The sequence below is a fragment of the Phodopus roborovskii genome, unplaced genomic scaffold, assembly GCF_943737965.1.
Source record: "Phodopus roborovskii unplaced genomic scaffold, PHOROB, whole genome shotgun sequence".
Classification (NCBI taxonomy): Eukaryota; Metazoa; Chordata; class Mammalia; order Rodentia; family Cricetidae; genus Phodopus; species Phodopus roborovskii.
This window is the reverse complement of record NW_026126511.1, coordinates 49,007,660-49,026,347: the sequence shown is the minus strand read 5'-3', so window position 1 is coordinate 49,026,347 and position 18,688 is coordinate 49,007,660. Positions and strand designations below refer to the sequence as shown.

The following is an 18,688-nucleotide window of genomic DNA, read 5'->3' as shown; positions in this document are numbered from 1 at the left end:
GAGGTCTGCTTTAAGTACAACTGTCCTTGACATAACATGTGACAGGTACCTTGAAAATAACTATTTGTTTTTAAAGCCAGAGAGCCAGAGGTGCACACACTTGTCAAAAAAAAAAAATGTAATATTTCCCATTTAGGGGAAAATAATCAGGAGGGTTTGTTGTTTTTGTTGTTGTTGTTGTTGTAGGGTTTTTTCTTCCTGAGCTCTGAACTTGGCTTTGCAATATTTCAAATATGCTTCCTGAACAAGAAAAGACAGACATGCAGCAGGCAGTTGCTATTACCAAACTGCGGATTTTATTAGAACAAGCTTTTTCATAGCTGTAAGCAGAATGTTAGAATTCATTAAGGTCACTCATGTCTTTTCTCTACACAGACAGGGGATGAAGGAGGGAGAGAAACCCCTTACACACATCTAGGGTTGGCAGAACAAACCATTTTAGCAAATGATTCATGGAGCCTGCAGGCATTAATGAATCAGGCACCTGAGGGCAGGGGAGGGGTGAGGTATATCAGCACAGACCAAAGAGTCCCAGTACCTTGTGCCCTCTCAACCAGCTCCCTGCTTCAGAACCTTTAGCATCCCTTTGAGCCCAAGCAGATGAACACAAGGCATTCATTATCTCCATTTAGATCCCAAATGATCCACTAAAATGTCATTCTCTACCCCCACCAGGACTTAGAAGACAAATTACAATTTATCAGCTTGTCATAGCACTTCCTGTAAATCAAATCCCAATCACAACCAGATCATGTAAATGCCCGTGTGGTATGTGCTTTTTAGAAATTGATTGATGCAAGTCACAACGGTGCTGCTCCATCCAGCGATCATGGTTTTTGCAGGAACCTCCAGCCAGGGCCAACATCATGGAGAGAAATCATTTTTGAATGCCCATTGGGCAGGACACTCCAGTGCCTCCAAGGCCACAGTAGCCGTCCGGGTTCTTGTTCAGGTATTGTTGGTGGTAGTCTTCAGCATAGTAGAACTCCTGTCCCTCTCGGATGTCAGTGGTGATGGGGCCGAAGCCGTGCTTTGTAAGGACCTGTGAAGAAAGGGAGAGACCTCAGGACCTACTTCTGGACATAGGACTCCTGAGAAGGAGGGAGCATGGTTGGCAGGGGGATACAGGGCTTAGGTTGTCAGCTGGTTCTACCTTTCCCTGGTAGGTAATCCTATGTGGGTGCTTATCAATCTGCCTTGGTGGACTGAAACTTGAAATTGAGTGTGAATCAGAGTTTAAAATGTTTTCTTTTTATCACATGTGTGCGCATGCATTTTGCACGCCGTAGCACATGTATGCAGGCCAGAGGACAGGTTGGGAATGTTCTCTTTCTACCATGGGGACTCTGATGATTGAACTTGGGCTGTCAGGCATGGAAGTGGGTGCCTTGACCTGCTTTAGAGCCTGGGGTCAAATGTGTTGTTTATTTAATTTATGTTCTGCCCCCTGGTCCATAACTGACAGGAGTCCCACTTTTGGAAGGCAGTTCCAAACCTTCTCCAGGATAGCAGCAGGGCCCTTAGGCTCCCTGGTTTTCCAGGAGGACCAGAAAGTCAGGCAAGCTAGTCCACAGCTCAGGGACAGGCTCCACCCACTCCCCCTTCTCACAGAGGGGTATATTCTAGGGTTCCTGGAGTCTGTGCTCTGAGTTCTGGGCCAGGAACCTGGAGGTCCTAGTCAGAGGAGGACACAGCCTGTGGGCCTGAATCAGCCCATCATAGCCCTCTGTGACCCAGTTAAGTCTTGGTGGCATCTGCTTCCCCAGGCAGGAGACACATCAACACAAGCGGGGGGAGGAGAGCAGAGCTATTTGGGGCAGGAGACAGATTAGGAAACAGACATTACTCCCTGTGGGTTGCAGCCCTGCCTTTCTCCCTTTTGGATTTCAGCTGTGTTCCTATTCTGTCTTGTTGCCAGTTGCCCTGAAGTACTGGAGCACAAGGCATTAGAAACTCACTCTCAGCACTGAGTCCCCAGTAGCCGAGCCTGTGCGTTGATGAGGATGCTGGCCAGGCTATGGTTGGTCTGTCTGAGACGAGCCCTCACACCTGCCACCAGCCAGTGGATCCCATCTCTGCTCTCAGTGCCATTCACGGCTCCGGGCTTTCTCTGCTTAGTCCTCTTAACCAGGAAGCAGATTCACCACATGTAGGCCAAGTAGGCTTGGTGAGAGCAAGGACCAGCGTCCATGTCAAGGCATGAAGCTGGACCACACAACACAGAGGTGGCGAGGTTTTGTTTTGTTTGTTTTTTGTAGGAGTTAGAAATGAGAACAAGGAACCATTCTAAACCCACTTAAAAAAAAAAAAAAGAACTAGCAGTTGTTGAGAGTTTACTATATGCTAGACTCTGGGAAAAAACCTCATGTGTTAATTTTTACCTCATAGTAGCCACCAAAGAAAAGCTTTATTGTCATCAACCATATAACAAGTATGTTTGATATCACATGCCTCAATTCCTGATATGCTTGCATGGCCTGAACCACAGAGGCAGAATGCCTGGAGACCATGCTGCCCAGGTCCCGGATCCAGCACCCACTCACTTTCTGTCCCACTCATGGGAGAAACCAAAGTAAAATCTAGTGACAGACACAAGGAAGGTGGAAATTTGCAGGGTGTAGTCACTGGGATGGATACAGGCACCTACAGAGAGCTCATCTGTGACTCTGCCACAGTTCCTCCTGGCCACCTCTGAGAGTCTTTTGTCCCTGGGCTACAGGCAATTGAAGACTCATGGCAATAAGTTCCCGTGGTTCAGTGATGACTCCATATGCTAGACCCTAGTGTTTTTCCAGGCCTCTGCTCTAACTGCCCTGCAAAGGCATCCATGAACACAAAATTCCCTTGGTAAACTCCATCTCTGGAATACCTTGGAAGTTCTCCAATTCATGGTAGAACCCCAGCTAACTAACATTCTGGTACCAGAGTTTTCAGAAAAAGAGAGCTTCAGGAGGATTAGCACTTGGGTCGACGGCTGCTGGCACGGTTACATCAGTCAGGGGTGACCTCACTGCAATGAGGTGGGCCAGTGCCTTGGGTGTGCAGTAGTAACAGGTCATCAAACCATCACCAGCATCAGGACGTGCAGCTGGCTCTGGGACACAGGGTGATGGTAAGGATGGGATATTACAGTAAAGAGCAGGCCCCGAGCCATGAATGTACTATCTGCTTCAGGGGGCAGAGAGCTTGCAGAAAGAAAAGGCCAAGTTCAGAGTTCGACATTCTTGGCCCAGGGCAAGCGAAGGGGATCTCTGTGATTACAACAGCTCTGCCTTCTGTGGCGGTGTCTGCACACCTTCCTGGTCTCTGCCGAGAATTCACACACCTTTGCCCTCAGAGAGCACTGCACACGCACTGCGGAGGTATTGGCTTAGACAGCGCTACCCCTCCCTTGGACCTCCCTGTCTATGTGGGCCCTGTGCTCTGGGAAGGGGACTCTTGTTTTGACCTCAACTATACCAGCCATGTTGTGATCAACAGGGATGGGGTTGGGGGGGTCTCATACTCCCTTCCCCTCTTCCCAGGTCACCCGTGTGTCTGTTCATTGCCTCCTTTGTCTGGGTTTGCTCTTGGGAAGGTGGGCAGGGCCTGGCTCCTCCTCCTCCTCTGCCCACCCATATCCTCTTTTTCACAAATGTCGGTTCAACTCAGAGCCTTCTGAAAGCTCATTGAGACTGGATGGTGAGGGGCCTCTCTGAACCCTCCTTCTCTCACAGGTTACTCTTTCCACCTAGGGCATACCAGCTGGGCAGTGCGGGGGGGGGGGGGGGGGGGGGAACTGGGGTGGGGGTGGGAGATAAAGCCCGATTGAGGTTCAGGCAGTACCAATTTCAGCCACAAGATGGCAGGAACTTCACTCATAAAACCTCTTGGAAGCTATAGGAAACTATACGGAGACAGACTGCAGGCCACCTCTTTTTCCTGAACCCCACCCACACTAGGAGACTGGCTCTCCCTTCAGGCTCTACTAGCCATCTCTTGGTACTGAAATGGGTCCTGGGCAGGAAGACTGAGGAGGTTGGCTAATGCAGGCCAGGCATAAGGCTCCTGTGCTGGACAAACTCCTGTTCCTGACTCTTAGGCAGCCTTAGCCTGGTTCACCAGGTTCTTGGCCACCGGCCTCTGTCTAGGACCAGTTAGTTCTCGAGGAAGAGGTGTCATCTGGCTGGATCTCCCCCTTCCCAGCGCCATCTCGCTGACACCGAAACCCTGCCTCGGTAGCTCAAGTGTTTTGTGCTCGGTCTCTCTCTCCCCTCCCCTTCCCTCTCATGTCCTCTCCTCCCCCCCCCCCCTTTCTTGTGTTGTATGTGTGTGTGTGTTGTAAGGGCGAAGAATCTACCTAAAAACTCCAAGCCAGGGTGACACCTGGCTCAGGACAAGTCTAGGTCCCCTAAAGGAAGACATCAGTGCTGATCTTGTTACAACCCTTCTGTCTCCCTCATCTGCTGTGACCCAGGAAGCCTCCCAGGCCTTCTTTGTCTTGCAGGTCCCACTGGAAAAAGCTTTCCTGTCTGTCCAGCGGGTACCGTGTCAGGCTTGCTGCTCTCCTGCAGGTATAAGCAGGCATAGAATGTGTGCAGCCCTGACAAGTCTTCACCCTGGGGGAAAGCCAGCCTACCCTTCACCCTCCTGAAGGAACCCCACCAACCCCCCCCCACACATAGTCCCCTTTTCTGTATCTGAATAGATCCCTATGCACAGGCGACAGTGAGGTGGAGGCCTTCTCCCAGACCCTAGTGTCCTCAGGCCCAGACAGATGGCCTCAGCACCAGCCGCACCTGTGAGCACCACCGATACAAGGGAGTGTCCAGCAGTGGCACAGTGGGTCCATATGACCTTCAAGGCCTGCCTGTTAATAAAACTAAGAGATAAACATATATGCTCGCTCCGCTTACTGCAGCTGTTCTAACAAGCTAATCACTTGACACTCACATCACTGACATTCCCCAAGTGTGGAGTACACTTGGTGCACAGCATGGAAGCCGCCCACTCCTCCATGCCCAAGAAAGCAGGCCGGAGAGCCCTCAGCTCAGGCCGTGGAGCAGTGGCAGGCCCAGCTGGAAATATGTCCAGCCCTAGAGCCAGTACCGACCTCAAATGTGCAGGCCCATCCAATCACCCACAGGTGTTTCCAAAACAGATGACCCTAATCCAGCACAGTGTGAGGTGCTTATGAGGAGAAGCCGACGCACTGGCTCTGAGGAAACTCACCAGGAAAGAGTCCCATGACCTTGAGGAAGAGGAAAAGTTCCAGACATCTCAGAATATACTTTGGGGGTGTGGCAGAGGGAAGGGTCGTCCAGGTTGGGGGATGTATCATAGAAGTAGGACTCAACTTGGACTTGGATGGGGAAACCCTGATGGCATGAAGGGCCTCCATGAACGAAGAGAATGGCATGATCAAAGGCAAGGAAGCGGGGTGGGGAGGGGGCGGAGGTGGTTATGTATTTGCTATGTTCTAAAAGGTCTGGAGGGAGAGGAAGGCTGTCAAGGACAGACAGGAAATGGGTTGGCCCAGGAGCCCCAGGAGAGGAGGCCTGGGAGAGCAGGAGACTGGCCCAGAGGTGGGAGGTCTGGCAGTTGACGTCCACGTGTCCACCCAAGTACTCAGCTTTGCCCTGAGCCCTTCTGCCTCTTTACAACACAGGGGCATGAAGGAGCATGCCACAGCAGCAAAGGGGCCACTTGAACTTGGGCGAAGGTGGCAGGTGTTTCTGAGGCTCTCCTGCCTGTCTGCAGAGGTCTGAAATAAAGTGGGAACCCAGAGGAAGAGGGAGGTCCTCTCATGTTCCCAGGCTGCATCTCCCCACACCTTCCAAATGCCAAACCTTCTTGGGGGATCAGGATGGTCCACGCCCCTTATCTACTGTCCAAACCCTGGGCCTGAAAGGAGTGTCCTCCTGCTGGGTACCAGAAGACAAGGCTCAGAGTTGGATGGCTGGGGTGTTACAGGCTGCTCATTCACCAACCATGGGATCAAGGATTGAAGACTTCTCTGGATTTGATCTTGCCATTGACATTTGCTGGTTGTCACAAGAAATTCAAATGGCTTCATCCTTGAGTCAAGTTTCCTTTTGTGGCTTTCAGTTGTGTGAGAAACCTCTCTCTCCCCTCCTTCCCCTCCCCATGCTTTATTTATCTTTAGGGGTTATGATCTGCTTTCCCATATCTACAGTCAATTCAGAACAACCTCTGTTTTTGTATGTTCCTAGCATTCATTACACAAAAGAAACCACTTCTCATTTTCTCAGAAGAACCAAGGACACTTGGTTTTCACCTTGGGGATGAAATGCAGATTTCATTAAAAGGAAACATCCTTCATCCCAAGAGACTGCATAGAAAGGGACTCAAAGCAACATGGCCACTGCCAGAGCTCAGAGCGCTGTGTTCAGCAAAGCCAGGAACTTTTCTGAACACTGTGTCATGCCCCAGTTTGTACAGTACGGAGAGGCCAACTATGCTGGTTATTCACAGGCCTCGAGGGCTTCCCAAGGACTCAGAACTTTCAGCAGTAAAGTGTTCTCTGGTCATGGTACAGTTAAAGACTCTTTGCTGCTACCCATCTGGATCTTTGTTTCTCCGAGTGTTAAATGGACAGTTAAACATGAAGAAACCCTCTTAAACATCTGATTCATGTCTTCCAGAGCTCGCAATTCAACAGTTAGTATTGCTATAGTTTACATCTTGATAGTTACATATTGAGTATTATCCAAAAGATCTTATGTTAAAGACTTGGCCCTCAGACTAGAGGGCTATGGGCCTGTTGGAACTTTGAGAAGATGGGATCGATTGGGAGGAGCTTAGGCCATTGACAGATTACCCCAGTAAGGGTGACTGTGACTCCAGTTTCTTCCTTTTATTTTTTTCTTTCCTGGACACCATGTTCCAGAGCCCCAAAGCAACAGACCAACCAAACCCAACTGAAAACTCTGAAACTGTGAACCAAAATAATCCTGCAGTATTTCACCTTGAATCTCTCTGGTATTTTGTTAACGATGGGAAGCTGGCTATTCTTAGAGTATGCAACCATCTTTTGTCTGTTCTTGCTTCTTTTTGACTCTTGGTCTAGAAATTCTCCATTAACTTGTTTGCGAGCTCACTCTTCTCCTGCGATCTCAGTTTCTCCCTCTAGAGAAGTTTTGCTTTGGCAGTTGAAGCTTGGATTCTTCACCTGGTTCCAAAATGTCAACTTGGTTCTTCATTTTATTTTATTTTTCTCTTTACTTTTGAGACAGGGTCTCAATACATCATTTTTGCTGTCTTAGAATTCGCCCAGAGTGCACACAATGGCCTGGGGAAAAGGAAAAGTTCCTCTCCTGGGGTGGGGTGGGGTGGGGTGGGGAGGCAGGATAGAGCATGGTGAGGGACAGAATTGCACCTTGAACAAAGTTAACTTCTGACTGAGATAAAGTCTTTGGGTGACCTCTCAGAGGCACCCTCAGAAGAACAGATCAAAGTCTGTCTGGGCTGGGGACTTTGAGTCTCTTTGCCAGTGGCTAATCTTTGCTGCTCTTTGATGAGATTCCTAGGAAGGGGGCTTAAGAGAGTGACATTTCTTTTGCAAGAACTTTCCTCCCTCTGGTGAGGGAACTTCAGACAGCCCCTCCCTGGGTGCCTGGGGTGGGGACAAAAGAAGGTTAGAGAGTCCTTGCTTTTGAGGCAGCATCCACACCTTCAGATAGCTTCAATTCAAAAAGCACAGAGCATGCTAAAGCATCGCCCTTCTGGAGTGTTGTTTCCTGACCCCAAACAGTACCTCTTTAGGCATCTGTGTCTTCAGCATGCTTGCCCATTTCCATTCTCTCCAGTCTGGGAGGTTATTAAAAAATGCTGCCACGAGTATTTGAGAATGCAAGTCATATTTCTCTTGGGTAGAAATATGGGGGTGAGCCTGCTGAGTCACATGATGTCAATGTGTATTCAACTGAGTAAAAGGTTTCCCAGTGATTTTCCCAATTGGAGGTACTAGTTGGATTTCTCATCTAAAAATGTTTGAGGGTGACCCTGGCTCTCATGCTTGCCCGGAGAACTCTCAGAATTGCTAATGTATTCATTCCAACTAGAAGACAGCAAATACCAAGTTAGATTTAGTTTTGATTTTCTTAACAATTTTGGACACATCCTAGTTTTACTATTTGCCTTCTGTATATCTTCTTAGATGAGGTGTCTACTCAAATATTTGTGTGCATGTGCATGGGTGTGCACAGGTGCATACGTGTTTGCGTGTGCATGTGCATGTTGAGGTCAGAGGACAGCCTTGCATGTCAGTCTTCAGGCTATGATCACTTTTTTCTTTTAATTTAAGAGACAGGGTTTTCTTATTGATCTGGAATGTACCAAGGGTCTAGGCTAACAAGCTAGGGAGACCTAGGGATCCACCCTTCTCTGGTATTACAAATGTCATCATCATGTCTAGCATTTTTTAGTGTGGGTTTTGGGATTCAAACTCAGGCCCTTGTGCATCTCTCCAGCTCGCTCCTTCCTTCCTTCCTCCCTTCCTTCCTTCCTTCCTTCCTTCCTTCCTTCCTTTCTTCTTTCCTTCCTTCCTTCTTTCCTTCCTTCCTTTTTCTCAAGACACTGTTTCTCTGTGTAACTTTGGCTTTCCTAGAATTCATTGTAGACTAGGCTGGACTTGAACTCAGAAATCAACCTGCCTCTACAGGGATTAAAGATGTGCACTGCCATACCTGGCTTTTGTCCATATCTTAGCTACTTAGTTGATTTTAACTGTTGACCTTTTGACAGCTCTAGGTATATTCCAAAGTTGTATGTTGACATCCATGTATAACATCTGGCCACAAGACTCTAGTCCCTGCTTCTATACCTACAATACAATGCTCCTATTGTGCATAATATCTGTATGTGTGTACATATCTGCCTACATTCATTCAAATGTGTGTGTGTACACTCACCCTTTGGTTTAATACAGGAAACATTTTTATCTGTCCCTCTTCAGAAATTACTCATGGTGGCAGGGAACCAGACTTGACTAGTTTATAGTCCCAGAAACTTGGAAACTTGTTTTTTACTAGATGTGGGTTAGAGATAAATTAAGAAATACAAGAGAATTTTTGAGTGGAAAATCAATCACATGTTCCCATAAGCTATTGAAATACACCATTTCGTGTTTACAAAGGCTGTTCATTGTTATCAGTAAATTTCTCCTTCATTAAGAGTCACAATGTTGCTCAGCACAGCCATTGGTTAAAACACCTAGTGCTTTGAAGGATTGCAGCCTCCATAAGAAGGCCATTGCAGCAATTTCAAGTGGGCATTTCTGTATAGCAGATATGAAACCTAATGAAAGCCAAGTAAAGAGAAAATCACCCAGGGTACAGTGTGTACACTCCCCTGCCCAGAGGTGGTGATAAATGTTGTGTTTAATAGTGCTACAACTCCAATCTGCAGAACTGCTGGCAGAATCATCTAGAACACACAGAATCAACTTTCAGTGGCAATGTGTGTGAAAAGCAATTGCAATTCCTTAAAATTCTCTTAAGCCTCCCTAAAATAAAAATGAAACTTGGCTCTTTAGGTTTATTATTATTATTATTATTATTATACACTGATGAAAACAAAAAATGTGCTCATTTCAGTATTAAGGAATTAAAACCTCCCTTAAGACTTCCTCTGCCCTGGGCAAGGGTCCATCTGCCCATTGCAACAGCCTGGCCAGCTAGCACGAAGACAATTCCCCCATGAGCTGTGATCTGAATATCTTCACACTGCACTAGCCAGGGCCCAGAATGAAATGCTTGGGCCTTTAAATCATTTAGGAAACTAAAAATAGGACTGTCAATTAATATGTGAGCGATAAGAGAAAACGCATTTAAGATGTATAGCTGCTGTGACCGAGCTTCCGGTCTCGTGTGGCTAAGAATGTAGATGATGAAAAAGCAAGAGAATAGCAGCTTGGTCAGTCTCTCAGAAAGCTGAGGAAGCCACCAGCGTGGGCGTGTGGCACCCCTGTGAATGTGTGGTCCCCAGTGTGAACGTGCAGCCCCCAGTGTGAATGTGCAGAGCATGCTGCTTGACTGTAAGACTGGATGTGAGGCAATGGCTGCTGCTTTATGGTTTAGACAATAGCACACACCCCGCCCCCCTTTCAGGCATCACTAGAAGATTTGGAATGGATGTGTGGAGGTCGGATGCACAGGCCTCCATGCAGGCGGCCTAGGCTTCTCAGTACTGAAGGATGGGGGATTTACATTTACTTATTTTTCCGTTTCTTTGTACATACATGGACATTTTAATGTTTTCCTGTGCCTGTTCTGTGGAGACTTGTGGTTGGTGTCAGCCATCTTCCTCTATTGTCTCAGTTTTGAGACAGATGTTTCACAAAACCCAGAGCTCACCTAGTAGGCTGGGCAGGCTGGGCAGTGAACCCCAGGAACCTTCCTGTCTCCACCTTCCCATGCTGGTATTATAAGAGTGCACCACCAAACCTGATTTTTTTTGTATGGCTCTGGGGATCAAACTTGGGTCCTCCTGCTTGCATGACAAGCACCTTTACTAACAGAGCCATCTGCCTAGTCTCTAGATTTTTTTTTTAAAAAAAATTAATCTTAATTTAAATTTTCTGGGAGGAGGAAAGGAAAGGAAAGGAAAGAAGTAGTTTGGAATGGAGGGAGGCAGGAAGAAATTGTGTATTAGGGGTGAGAACTGAAAATAGGCAATGAGTGTTCTTTGCCAAAACACAATTGTTATTTTCTTCAGTGCTCAGAACTGGAAATCCCTTCAGAGAAGAAAGCTAGAACAGAAGCTAATTACATCATTTGCATTTGCATATAATTGGTATGCCTTCCGGCTAAGACAATAAAATCTGTGTTCCTTAGAGTTCTTGCTAAGGCATGATGCATTTTAGAGATGCTGTGTGTCTGTAGGTGTCAAAATTCTCTATTACACCCTTGGCAGCTCTCAAGTGCATACAGGTTGCTTTTGAACCAGCCTGAGCTTGGCCAAACCACATAGCCTCAAGGCTTCTGACCTTGAGGCCTGGCTTTCTCTCCTGTAGAGGGAGATGAGAAGTCTTCCTCTCAGAGCTAGCCCCCCTCCCCCGAAGAAATTAAATCATGTGTTTGAAGAGTTCAATTTTGGCAGCAGTCTTCAGACAGCCCATGATGCTATGGCCTTTCTGAGCCCATGGACTGCCATACCAGAGGAATCTTGAGGAATGGATTATGCCTAGAGCATAAGAGCCTGACTAGCTTAAGCTTTGTTCCACCCAAATGAGTGACCTGATTCCCATGTGTCATCCAGATTAGTGGTGCTCTGGGGACACTTGCCCAAGTGCTCTGCTCCATCCGCATACATACTGGATGCCACAGGACATAGAGTGTGAGAGAAAATCTGGATATGGCCTAGAAGGACTAACTCTGTTTACACCCCTGGGCTTCTGAGAGGCAAGGCTTTGAATCAGCAAGCTGGGGCTGGGCTGAGGAGACTAAATGCTGCACTATAAGGGCCCTGGCTCTCTACTGTCCACCGCCCTGCTTACTTCACGATTACTGAGTCTTACCATAGTTCCATCCACACTGGCGAGCTCCAGCCACTACCTGCCTTTGCCTGTCTGTCCATCACGTTAAGCTGGTCTTGCTGACTCATGTTACCACTGTAAACTGGGTCCCCAACCTCTGACCATAGGCAATGGGAGCTGATGAAGCCTAACTGTGAAGACTCAGGGTTCTCCATCGTTCTCTGCTCTTTGAAGTATGGGACTCTTTTTTTGTTTTCTGTTCAAGGACACACACACAACTCAAACTCCAGCAAGGTTAGACTCGAACCCAGCCCCACCAGGAGTCCTCACAGTTTCTCCAGTCCATGGACTTCATGGTACACTCTTGGGTGGCAGGGAAGTAGCCTGAACTATGGCTTTTACAAAGAGGAAGAAAATCCCTGAATGCCTCGGAGAAATCAAATAAGAAACAGAGAAATGAAGGACATGGCTCACATATGAAAAGACAACACTGTCCTTTATGCTTGAGGGAGTGCTGAAGAGGGGAGCCCAGGTGCCTTGAGCCATGCTGCCACAGCCCGGGAGGACTGAAAGCTAATAGTATCTTACCTACTTACAGGACCCTGGCCAAGTCCCTTAACCTTTCCACACTTGATTTTGTTCACTTCTAAAACGACGGTATTCCCTTCAGAGGTGTTACTTAAGCTCACAAAACACTGTAAGTGGCTATTGTTCTTATTTTCCATACCAATAAAAAAACGTAGAGAGGTTCAGTAATGTGCCCTAACAAGCTGCCATGGTCACTGGAGACCACACTGGGCCATCAGTATTAGACTTTCTTTCAGTGCGACTGCATGCCCTACTGGACACGGGGGATGATTCCTGTTGCTAGCTCCAGCCTGGCTTCCAGACAGCAGACTGTCACTCCACAGTTACAGGAAGGAGAGTCTGACCTTGTACTGGGAAAGCAGGAGACAGTGCAGGCTCCTATTGTTTCATTCAGGTCCTATTCAGGTCATTCCAGGTGCCTCACTACAGAGGGTTTTTGCAGGCACCCTCAGTGAACAATTCCCATCATCCTCTGTGCTTTGTGGTCCACAGTATATGTGCATGCTTCCTCGGTGTCCGCCTCCAGTTCCTTCCTCCCACTCCCACCATCCCAGCACTCTGGAGGATGCACTTTACTCCTTAACTATCTAGATTCCAACAAAACCAAAGAGGCAACTGAAGTATCGTGGAGGAAAAATGAAAAATGCCTGGGCATGGAGCACGAAGCTTTACTCTGCCCCCATCTCTCTGTCTCCCTCTTTGAGAATCTGGCACTGGGAACGTAGCTCTTGCCTGCCAGGGACAGAGCAGCAGAGACTTGGCCATGGTCTCAGCCAGATGTCACTCTCATCTGGCGGCCTTGGCTAGCTCAGTGTTTGGAATGAACAGCCCAAACACAGGGCAGGAGGGGCCCCTGTAGGACTGTGGGCAGAAAAGCTGAGCCCTGGCGATGCCCAGAGACATCTTTCTCCTTAAGGTGCAGGTGGGCAGCAGGAGAAAGGACATCAGAAGGGCAGCTTCCTTCTCCCCTGCCCCCCCCATGCTTCTTTTCCTAGATCCCTATCTAAGCTGTGGACATAGCCATATCTTATTATTTTACCAGAGACCAGAGTCCCACTCACCAAACCAGGGAAACAGCTCCCAAAATTGTTGTATGTTTATGTACATAGACCCCACTCAAGAAAACAGATAGAAAGAGCCAAGAGTGGCCCAGCCCCTACATCTGGAGCCCTGGGGTCCCTGCAGCTCAACTTTTGTAGCCTCACTGGGCCAAGGCCGATTACACCTGGGGAGCTACGGAAATCCAGTCCTGTGCTGTATCAAATGCACGAGCAAAGAGTCACACTCAATTCCACTTCCATGGAGGAGGGTGAGTCGGACCTGCCTGGAACAAGGATCCACTAGATTCACAGTCTGTCAAATGCTGAAGGGTCCCAGGCTGAGGTGTATGTGTGTATGTGCGCCCGTGCGGAGGGAGGGGGTGGCCCCAGAAACCTGTGGGGTTCTGAGAGGAGCCTGGCTGCATCTGCAGCCAGAGGCAAGGTACCTCCAAGCAGAGTGCAGGCTGATCTGTGTGTCAGTGAACACATCAGCATGTGCAGGGGGCGGCACCATGTGCTGCCTGCCAACGGGCCCATTTTGGTCACCATCTGCAGGAGAGAGCGGGACACCTGTCAGAAACAGCTGCTGATGGCAGATCGGAGGTGGGGGTGGGGGCTTTGTGGTGGCCTGAAGCTGGGCACGCTGCCGGCCTACAGGAATGCCAACTGTGCGCCTGGTGTGGAGGGGGCCAGTGAGAGAACCCTGCCCCTTACTTTCCACACAGGCAGGGCACCCACCACCACTTCCTGCCTCCCTGGACACAGGTTCTAGCCTGTTGTCACTCTAGTGGGCAGAAGAGACAGTAGGATTCCCTGTGGGGAAGGAGAAATTCCAGAACATCCTGGGAAGAGCTCAAGACCTTCTGGGATGAACACCCCAGATACCTCTGCAGGAAAAAAATGGTGACTCTGTAGGAAAGAGTGTCCCCATGTGCATGGCACTGAGGTGACAGGATGGTCTTCTATCCGGGCTTCTCTTTTCAGGTAAATGAAGTTTACTCTATCAGCATAAAATAGAAAACTGGAATACTGTAACGACTTTTAGGGAGAAATCTTTGCAAGGGAGTTATACACACCACCATATGGCATGCTTTCACCAGCCACCGAGACTTCATGTGTCCCTCATGTTAAGTAGCCATGGCTCACAGGCATTGCCTGCTCTGCTTCTGCCAACCCCAACACCATTCTCAATAGTAGGTGTGGCTTTTATACCTCTTCTCCAGATAGGAGGACTGGGCTGTCAAGGGTACAAGGTCTCAAGGGGTCACAGGGCCCCAGTGATGCCTGTGATTGTAAGAATGCACTGGCTTCCTTGATATGTACTGAGCCTACAAGATTGTGGGGTATATGCTCTAGCTTTTCAGGACTATCTGATGGCTGGCCAGCCTTTTGAAGGTGACAGCCCATATGCCGGGGGGAACACCTACAACCTTAGAGGTGCTACCTGCCTGGGCTCTTCTAGCTTCCTTTGGATCTGGGTCACTTCAGCAGCCACAGGGTCCATGGGGCCCTCTGCAGCAGCAGGGAGCCCAGCATCCCTGTGTCCAGTTTGTTCATCACAGGCCTTTGGGCTATGTGAAGACATGGTACTCTCCCTTGAGACTGGGTGCCACTTAGGGATGTCACACAGTGAGGCATCTGGAGTCTAAACTCCATGTATTTGCTTTTCTCTCCATGCTGGGGCCACTGTTCCTTTCATCTTGGGTAGCAAGTTTCCTGAACAGCCCCAGGACATCCACGCCTGTGGCTTTTCATTCACAGGGATTGGAGAGCAAGAATCACTATCTTCATATCTTCACGTGAAGAAGTACCCAAGATCCTTGCAGGAAGTAAGCATGGTGGCTTTGATGGACAGACCTGGTGACTTATTATCTGGTTGCTCTGAAGCCATCTTCTTTCTGGATACTTGACCTCACTCTATTAACCAAAAGGTGCTTTGGCTGTGGGCTCTGTGGGCAAAGACTTGAATAAATATGATGTTCTGTTCGACCCTCAGAAACAAACCCTTCTAAACAGTGGGAGGAACCAGGCTTATGACCTTCTGCCAGGGCCAAAGGCAGGGGGGATAAATGTACATTTAAACCCTAAGACTGGGAAGTTCCTTGATGCTTCTATATTGTGAAAGGAGCTCACCCTGATGCTATCTAAACGTATTCTCCCGAGAATTTGTTGAACACTTGCAACTAAGAATTCTGTGTGAAGGGCGCTTCCCCAGCATGCCCACGCCCATGCTGGGACAGGGTTTCTGTTGCCGATACTCTCTCACTGCTTCTCTGTGCCTCTCTCCAAAGCTGGCTGCCACATTTGGAAATGAACACCATAGGCTTTCAGTTGCTTCCACTGAACACCTAGGCAATGGGATAGCCTTTGTGAGGATACTATGTGGTTGCTCATTTGAAGTAAGACTGTACAAAATGCAGTTTCAGAGAGCCTGGTGAGGATAGACATATACCATAAGGCAGCTGTTCTCAACCTGTGGGTCGTAACCCCTTTGGGGTCACATATTGGATATTTACATTATTCAACCACAGCAACATTACAGTTATGAAGTAGCAGCGAAAATAATGTTATGGTTGGGGTCACCACAGCATGAGGAACTGTGTTAAAGGGTTGAAGAGTTGGGAAGGTTGAGAACCACTTCCATAAGGGCTTCCTCCTCAGTTTAGGGGCAACTCTGTATCAGCTAAGTGCTTGGGAATGGGAAGGAATTAAGCCTAGGACAGCTAAGGTAACAGGAATCATGGAGAGATTGGATAGCCGCTCTGAGCTGCAGCCAAGCTCAAGATGTGCTCTGGAAGGGACAGCCAGCAGATCTGGGCAAGGGCAAGCCAGCAGGTCTGGGAAAGGGCCTTCCATGCTCAAGGTCTGCTGCCTTCCTGTTTACTTCACATAATGTTGCCCTTTTGAAGCATTTAACTGTGAAAACTAATATGTTAAGTTCATTCACAGTGTTGTGCAGGCATCACCACCACCCATATCCAGAACCTTCCCATCATCCCAAATAGAAACTCTACTCACTAAGCAATCCCATTCCCCACTCTCAACTGGCCCAACTCCACAGGCCATGGAACCTCAATTCCATTTTCTGCCTCAATGAAATCTGCCTTTTCCAACTCCATGGTAGCTGGATTGTATGATGTCCTTTTGTATTTGGCTTATTTCATTTTGTGTCATGACTACATGAGTCACTCATATTATAGGTTTATTTAAATTTCAGTCCTTTTCAGACTGAATATTATTTTATTGCACATGTAGGCCACAGTTATGTTCATATGTTTATCATTAATGGACAATTGGGTCATTGCTCTTCTGACTATTATGAATGATGATATAGGGTCATTATATACCCATATGCCTGTCTCAGTGTACCTGTCACCTGTGCCCTGTGAATCTCAGTGTACCAGTGTTTGAGTTCCCATGTCCAATTACTTTGAATAGATAGTTAGGAGTAGAAGGAATTGCTATGTGTCCTGTGATGTTTCCTGGGGACACTATTTAGGAAAAGTCTATTAATTGCAAATATAGAGGCCAACAACAGAACAAAGAAAGGATCCCATCCAACTTCATGTTGGTGGACCAATGTGTTAATTGGACATGGGTGATTATAGGCAGCTATACTGCTGAAGAATCCGATGGGCAGCGTATACATAGTTACACTATGGAAGAGTTCCTCACTCAGTTGTTTACCTCTACATGATGGTTCATTTTGTCAAGTTGACTGAATCTACAATCACCGAGGAGAAGGGCTCGGAGAACAGAGAACATCTGTGAGGGATTACCTTAATCTTTATTATGTTATTTGGTGTGGGAGGACCTGTTCACTGTGGGAAGTATCATTCCCTAGGCTTAAAATCTTGAAGTGAATAAAAAAGGGGAAAGCCAGCTCAACACTGACAATTAAGTCACTGTTTTCTTGCTCTTGACTACAGATATAAAGTGACGAGTTGCTTCAAGTTCCTGCCATTTTGATTTCCCCACAGCGATGGACTATACTCTGGATCTGTGAGCCAAATAAGTCCTTTCTATCTTAAATTGCTTTAGGTCAGGGTATTTTTTATCACAGCAACAGAAAAGAAACAATTCAAATACCTTGGGAGTTGAGGGATCTCATGAGAATATCATGAAGGCTCCTGACTCTCCCCAGTCTCTTTAGGAGGGAAGGCTAATAGGCCCACAACCCAAGGAACCTCGTGGTGGAGGTCAAGGGGCTCTGGATCCAGATAGCAACCATTATGTCCAACCCACTGAGACCATTGGAACAACAGGGAGATGCAGGAACTCTATGTGTTTGCTTTTTGAGGAACCGCCTAACAGAGGGGAGTGCCTTCTTGCATTGCCATCACACTATGCAGGCGTCTATTATCCGTGCCTCCTCCTTACTCTCTATCTCCCGCACTTTAAAGCACCATCCATCCTTGAGGCCATGAATGCCTCGCTGTCCTGTCGGTTTGATCTCCACTTTTTCCTTTTCTTTTTAAGCACATTCTCTTATAAGGTAATTATATCTTCATTGGTGAAATTTCCGTGTTATTGTTTTCTTTTTCTTTCTTTTCTTCTCAGTGATGAAGACGGAATCTACATACCTGGACATACGAGGTAGGGCTCTGTTGCTGACCCACGCTCCAGCCACTGCCCATTTTTGAAATGAGTTATTTGCATTTTGTCTTCTCCATAACCTGGAGACTAATTCCTTATCAGACATGGCTCAAAAGCCTTTTGCAGCTGGGCAGTAGTGGCACATGCCTTTAATCCCAGTATTCAAGAGGCAGAGGCAGGTGGATCTCTGAGTTTGAGGCTTGACATAGTCTACAGAGTGAGTTCCAGGGCAGCCAGGACTACACAGAGAAACCCTGTCTCAACAAAACAAAACAACACAACACACACACACACACACACACACACAAAGGAAATCCTTTCCCAGTTTGGTGGGTTGTCTTTTCACCCTCCTGATCACTCTTTGATGCACATCAGTTTTAATTTGATGATGTCCAAGTTATTTCTTTGTCTCACACTGTATATGCTTTGGGTATCACAGGCCAGAAACCAGTGTAGCATTACATCAAATCCACTGAAAGCCCAATGAAGATTTTCCTGTGCGTCTTTCCTAAAACATTCTGTTTCAGCTCTTGGTCCCGGTTTGGGGCTTTCTTTGAGCCTGCTCTTTTGCACACCTCCACTCATAGGGCCGGATGTCCAGCTATCCCAGCACATCTGTTGAAAATACTAACCCTTCCCAATGACCACTTGTCATGGTTCCATTGGGAACTGTCCCATATAGGTTTGTGTGTTTGAAATTTCAGTCCCTAGCTGGTGGCGCTATTTCGGTAGGCCGTGCAACTTCTGGCATGTGGTGAGTCTTGGCTGGGGGAGGCAGGTCACCAAGTGCATGCTTTCGAAGGTTATAGCTCCACCCTGATTCCAATCCTACTTTGCTGTGTGATTTCCCAGGATGTGAGGAGCTCCCACTGCTGCTAATGAACCTGGCTCCACTGCTATGATGTACTACAGACTCTGAAATTGGGAGCTAAAATAACTACCCCCAGGCATACTGCCATAGGAACACAATAGCCTTGTGGAAAGCAGC

The 18,688-nt window shown here is 47.7% G+C and overlaps 1 protein-coding gene across 4 annotated transcripts in view; it reads right to left on the bottom strand.

Annotated features, from left to right (window-relative positions):
* Positions 1 to 273: 273 nt before the first annotated feature.
* The window catches only part of Msra (methionine sulfoxide reductase A), a 329,701-nt gene continuing 311,286 nt past the window's right edge, over positions 274 to 18,688 (bottom strand). For all 4 annotated transcript variants that reach the window (XM_051195539.1, XM_051195538.1, XM_051195541.1 and 1 more), the window contains exon 6: positions 274 to 1,042. In XM_051195539.1, coding sequence (XP_051051496.1) covers positions 878 to 1,042 — 165 coding nt within the window. In that variant the 3' untranslated portion in view covers positions 274 to 877. The remainder of the gene's footprint in view (positions 1,043 to 18,688) is intronic.